Here is a 6,837-nt window from a genome sequence, read left to right on the forward strand (position 1 = left end):
CTACCAGGGACTAGAAGACTGACAACTTGTCCGTATAAGGCGTTAACTTACTTAGGAATATACGTCGTCAGGTCGGATTCCTCCTGCGACGATCCCTCAAGATTGAATATTTATATATGTTCTCCTTAATTATAATAATGTAGGCTGATGTTGGATGAATAGGTAGCCGGAACGTAGTAATAATTGTAGAGTCGAATATAGTAGTATATAACACTTTATTTTATATGCAACGTTTAAATAGTATTATTATTACAGTCGCTATGCTAGCGGCTGGTAAACTCCGTTTCAGAGTATATCTAAGAGTCTTAAAGACTTGTACAGAAGTTTGACGACGCGTAACGCCGGATTACTGACGCTTGACAAAGGTATTCAGAGCTCAAAAGTAGTAACGTGTTAACCGTTTGCCGTCGCGAATAGCAATGCTGGATGTCGGACTTGCACTGAGCTCCTCCGGTCTTCAGGTGTTGGTGGGGCGATGCTGCAGTGGGAGCGCCTCTTGTAGATGGTGGGATATTCTTCCTATGCTTTCGCCTTAGGCTTCCTGATGCTGGTGGGAGACCCATGGGCGGGAGCAATGGCAAGTGGAAGCGCCGTTGGTAGGGATCTCTGTGCGAGAAGGACAGTTATATCGTACCCTCGCAACATTCCAACTTGTTTGTCCGGCTTAATCTTATCAAGCGGGCGGATAAGAATATCGATCGACGGCTAGTCCGCATACCATGTACAGTTTAATGCTCTTATAAAACTCTTAAAATACTGCAGTGAATAAAATATTTTATAATGAATATTCTTATATGCCTAGTTCCTTATTGTTACCTATATGGTTAATAATAAAGTCGTAGAATATGTGTATGCAAATAATGCCAATAAATGCGCGTATGAGGATGTAAGATTTTTAAGGCTAATATGAATATAAAGTTAAAACGAATATATATATATATATATGTTCGTGTACTTAATTATCAAAGCCTGTACCGTTCATCTCGTTTTGCAATACGGGATACGCACTTTTTGTTAACGATATTATAATTGCACTATTTTTGGGTTTCTCTTATTATTATTGTTCGGGAGTCGACCTCGACGAAGTCGCCCGAATCTTTAGAGACGCTCAGAAATGAGCGAGAAGCAGTGTGTTACGCGAATCCGTAGATCCGCTGGAGGATAAGGAGAATGAGAAACGATTTGAATGCGGATTGTTTTGATTATTCGTTTATTTAGAAAAATCGGAGCGAGCGACGGCACGTATTCCGCAACTCCGACGGATATCTTCAAAATGTCCTGTTAATGACTGCCTTCAACGCGTATCGGAAATCTTGTAGAGCTTCTTGCTAGAAGCTCTCGCGAGAACGGATATCTTGCAAGCGGCCGCCGGATGTTGCTTGGCGCGAGGCAGAGAACATTCGCGGAACGGTGAACGCGCGTCGACTCTCGGACTCCAAACGCTTAACACTCACAAACTCGATAAGTACATAACAGGTAGGAATACAGACACTGAGGCGTCTTTCGCACTGAGTTCAATTCTCGATAGTCTGCTAGAATGTCGGTTGAGAATTTCCAGCGAGAATGACTAAATCGCATATGACACGAGCGAGATTAAACAAAACAGCGCGAAGTTCACAATAAGTAGCGCGAAACGACACGAGCGAGAATATGACACGAGAGAATATCATACGAGAGAGTATGAAACGAGAAATTATGATCGATTGCTATCGATCAGCTCGAATCGTCGTAAGCGGCAAACTCTTCGGACCGATTTTGAGACGAGTACTTCCACTGAGTAAGCGACACGAGCTCGAATATGCGAAAGAATATCATACGAGAAATGATGATATTCGAAACTATGATCGATTGCTATCGACCAGCTCGTATCGGTGTCAGCGTAAGACTTTTCGGACCGTTTTTGAGACGAGTACTTCCACTGAGTAAGCGACACGAGCTCGAATATGCGAAAGAATATCATACGAGAAATGATGATATTCGAAACTATGATCGATTGCTATCGACCAGCTCGTATCGGTGTCAGCGTAAGACTAAATCGACCGACCGCTGAAACTCACGCTCTGCCGATGTGAATAACAAGTTTTTCCGATTTCGAACCTTCGAGAACTAGCTGTTTGTCACAGTTTTTCATTCTAAAAGGAATGCGATCACGCGCCCTTTTCTTTGTTATGATCAAGCGATCACGCGCCGATCGGCTGATAGCGACGATGCTTACTCTCGCTCGTGTTTTTATTTCTCGAGGCAATCGTGTTAATTTAACGGCGACGTTCGCCGATTGAAATTTAGACATTGAATGTTTCAATTTTGAACATACCGCCCGCCTTGGAATGATAGTTCCAAAATAATCGGGATAACAATGGCAGTAAACGATAAGAGCGCACGCCACGAGTAACATGAGACACATGAGCGAAAAGACTACAAGTTACGCGACATGGTTTGACGCGCTGAATTTGCCGCCCGCCTTGGCGGAATGACGCTCGCATCTTGACAATTTTGATCTTAATATTATGAATTACAATAAATGGAACGCAACGCAGCGAAGGTTTCTAATTGCTCGCCTCACTATTGACCGGTAAAACGCACAATTTTACGATCGGTCTTTTAAATTCGGAGGTGGCCGTGTTACAATCGGATGCAGAAAGAGCGATGCTTCTCGATGCTGGATATTGAGACGACAGGAGCGAGAACGTCGACGAGCGGTTACGATTACACAAGCTGATAAATTTAAGTATATGCGCGGTGACGCGAATAAGTTTGGGCCAAGATGAATATCTTGAGGCGAGGTCCCACGTAACGTGAGGTTGAGAGCATTGAAGAGAATTAATTTTTTCTTCAAGAGGGGCTTCCGGTGAAAAATACGATTCGTTGCGCGGCAATTGATCGGAAGTGGATTGTAGCCATGGAGGGCCTTGCCACCATAGCTCCCGATGAATAATTTCATCGCTGTATATTCCGCGCGAAGCGCAATCCGCGGGGTTTTCCTTCGTTGGCACGTGTCGCCATTCGACGTCTGGAAGACGAGTTTGAATGTCGTTTACGCGATTTGCGACAAAAGTCTTCCATCGGGATGGAGGTTGACTTACCCACGCGAGCACGATCATAGAATCTGTCCAGCAATAACACGGAAGATTTTTGTAACTGTTCGATTCGCGAACAAACTCGACAAGTCGCGAGAGTAACACGGCTGCGGATAATTCCAACCGTGGTATACTGAGAGGTTTTAACGGCGCGACCTTTGATTTTCCGACGAGCAGCGTTGTCGTGATGTTGCCTGCTGACGAAATGGTTTTAAGATAGACGCATGCGGCATAGGCATATGTAGATGCATCAGCGAATCCGTGTATTTCGGCGTGATTTGTGTCCGATCCGAGACCGACCCAGCGCGTTATTCGCGAATTACTGAGATGCGAGAGCCGAGAGTAAATTTCTATCCATTTAGTTAAGTGTGGCTCGGAAATAACATCATCCCAATCGATTTTTAGTCGCCAGAGTTGCTGCATGAAGATTTTCGCCGTAATCGTAACCGGAGTGACCCAGCCGAGTGGATCGTAGAATTTGGCTATCGCGGACAAGATCTTACGCTTGGTCTCTGGGACATTATCCGTCAATGATACGCGAAATTCAAAAGTATCGTTTGTCGGATTCCATCCGATTCCGAGTATTTTAATTTGTTCGTCTTCAGCCAGAGGTTTTTTCGTTGCTAAACCGTGATCCGCTCTGTCGATATCCTCAAGAAGAGAGGGTGAATTGCTAGCCCATTTCCGTAATACGAATCCGCCGCGTTTTAACATTGAGTTTAATTGATCGCGCGCTTGCCGAATTCGAGTCGTATCGTCAGCTCCGAATAGCAAGTCGTCGACATAAATGTTATCGCGTAGGATAGAAACCGCGAGCGGAAATTGCTGACCTTCATCTCGGACTAATTGTTTTAATACCCGAAGGGCAAGAAAGGGCGCACAGGCCATTCCATACGTCACCATGAGAAGTTGATAATCGATAAGCGATTCCGATTGCGATCGTTTCCACAGAATAAGCTGATAATTAGTATCGCGAGGATCGACCAGAATTTGGCGATACATTTTCGCGATGTCGCATGAATACACGTACTTATAGCGTCGCCTTTGTAATATTACCGACATGAAATCGGTTTGTAATTTAGGACCAGCGTGTAAGTGGTCGTTTAGAGATGTGCCGTTTGACGTAACGCTTGAAGCGTTGAAAACGACGCGAAGACGCGTGGTTGAGCTGCTTTCCCGGATCACCCCGTGATGCGGGAGGTAGACAGCTGGTTCTATGTCACCTTGCGGCATCGGCACTGGCCGCATGTGCCCAAGACGTTCATATTCGGAAATAAAGTCGAAATATTCTTTCGCGACCTCGGGTTTATCGCGGAGTCTCCGGACTAGCGAATTTAACATTTTTTCGGCGCGAAATCTTGATTTACCAATATCGATCGGAGGGCTCGTTTTGAACGGCAGGCGCACAATGTACCGGCCGTCGGAGTCGCGATAATGCGTCGAGCTGAAATGTTCTTCACGCTGTTTTTCTTGCGGCGTAAGAATTGATTGTCGTGGGAGTTCTTCAATCTCCCAAAAGCGACGAAGTTCCTCTTCGAGAGAGGGAGAGCTTATAGTATGATAAGCGGAAATGCTACCGCGATCGCAATGACCGAAAGTCATTGTCGATTGAGAGGGATCGTTCCTCTCGAGCGACGTGAGAGGTCCCGAGATTATCCATCCGAAAATGGAATTCTGAGCGAATGGTTGCCCGACGCTTCCTCTGCGAATACCGTCGCGAATGATATCGCTATAGAGATCGGCTCCGATTATGATATTTATAGGATCGGAACTTGTCGGATCCGAATCTGCTCGCGGTAAGTCGGAGAGGTACGACAGTGACGAGAGATCCACGTGTCTTCTCGGGGTGTAAGAGGTTAGCGACTTTAGAATGAGCGCGGTTGTGGACAGCGACGGAACGAGAGATTTCCGATGAGAAATAAAGATGTGTGTCGCATGTTGAAAAGTCCCCGCGTTTATCCCGCCGACGGCGGAAACGGAGATCGGCATGCGAATTCGTTTTAAGCGCAAGATTTGCGCTAAACTTTCCGAAATGAATGTCATTTCAGAGCCCTGATCGAGGAGAGCTCGAACGACAGCAGTGCGGCCCGACGGACTGCGAATTGTTACCCAGGCCGTCGCCAAGAGCACGGGTTTCCGTCGTCGCATTACAGTTGAGGCGCTTAACGAATTTACCTCCGGCGCCGCATCCGACGTTTGAGGCGACGAGCAATTAGAAGGTGCTTTTTTCAAAGCACTTGAGCTAGAGTCCGAGTCAACGTGTAGCATCGAATGATGCCTTTTGTGACAAACCCGACAAGAATATTTACTTCTGCATTCATGTGTGGAATGCCTTGCGCTCAAACAATTGAAACAACGTTTTTGTTGCTTGACGATATCGCGACGTTGACTCGCATTTTTGCTCACGAACGTAGGACATGCATGAATAAAATGTCGAGCTGGACACAGCGAGCACTGCGATTGTGCATTAGCGGATGCGGTTGCGGCATGAACTCGCGAGGCTGCGATTGGTTTTACACCGGGTTTAACGGCTGACACTGGAGCGGATGCCATTAAAGCGCGAGTGCGAGACTTAATAAAGTTGCTTAAAGTCTCGTACGACGGCGGGACATCTGTATTGCTTATGCTTATTTCCCACGCTTTTCGCGTTAACGGATCTAATTTTTGTACAAGGATATGAACGACAAGATCTTCCCAGAGTTCCTCCGGTTTTCTATCGAGGGCTTTTAATGATGCCATTGCGATACTAGCTTTGTCGTATAAAGTCTGCATTTCGGTGGCAGATTCGCGCGAGATGGATGATAAGCCGAGCAATTTCGAAAGATGTTTGTTTATCGACCGCTTTTTGTCATCGTACCGTGAGTTCAACGCTTTCCACGCTATCTCAAAATTCGCGGCCGTTATAGAAATATTCGCGATACAGTCCAGCGCGCTACCCTTAAGACACGATGATAAAAAGTGCATGCGAGCGAAATTATTTAGATCCAAATTTTCCCGAATTAGTGTTGTAAATCGATCGCGAAATTGTTCCCATTCGTCGTAATTGCCGTCGAACGGAGGCAATTTAATGGGCGGAAGATGCGATAACGAAAACGCGGACGCGTCCGCGTGCAGCCTCGTCGAGGAAAGAGATGGGTTTGGACTCACGACCGGTTCCATCTCCTCCAGGATCTCCGCCATGTGGTCCAGAGCATTTTGGTAGGCTGCGTAGGTCGAGTCGAAATGATTCTCTTTGAAGTAGCCAAAGGACGACCGGGTAGCTTCCGGGATCCTCTGCATTACGTCGGCATGTCCGTTAGAGAATTGAATCCAGACTTCCTTTAGCGATGAAATCCTCGAGCGCACCTTAGCTGGAGTTAGATTGCTTCTCCCGATTTTTTTGAAGTTCTCGAGGTAGCGTTCTATGGAACGCTGATACTGCTGCTGAAGTATGAAGTGCTCTGCCATCGTGGATGTGTCAGAATATCACTCACTCGCGAACGTATCCTCCACACACGCTCCTATCCGGCTCGAAGGACCAATATGTTCGGGAGTCGACCTCGACGAAGTCGCCCGAATCTTTAGAGACGCTCAGAAATGAGCGAGAAGCAGTGTGTTACGCGAATCCGTAGATCCGCTGGAGGATAAGGAGAAGGAGAAACGATTTGAATGCGGATTGTTTTGATTATTCGTTTATTTAGAATAATCGGAGCGAGCGACAGCACGTATTCCGCAACTCCGACGGATATCTTCAAAATGTCCTGTTAATGACTGCCTTCAA

General features: G+C 46.2%; 1 protein-coding gene across 1 annotated transcript; it reads right to left on the reverse strand.

Annotated features, from left to right (window-relative positions):
* Positions 1–2,546: 2,546 nt before the first annotated feature.
* Positions 2,547–6,524, reverse strand: LOC138942200 (uncharacterized). Its single transcript, XM_070312244.1, has one exon. The coding sequence runs from the start codon at positions 6,522–6,524 to the stop codon at positions 2,547–2,549; it is 3,978 nt and encodes a 1,325-aa protein (XP_070168345.1).
* Positions 6,525–6,837: the final 313 nt, after the last annotated feature.

Source organism: Polyergus mexicanus, unplaced genomic scaffold (assembly GCF_030449975.1).
Source record: "Polyergus mexicanus isolate NDT 795.1 unplaced genomic scaffold, iyPolMexi1.0 SCAF_21, whole genome shotgun sequence".
Classification (NCBI taxonomy): domain Eukaryota; kingdom Metazoa; phylum Arthropoda; class Insecta; order Hymenoptera; family Formicidae; genus Polyergus; species Polyergus mexicanus.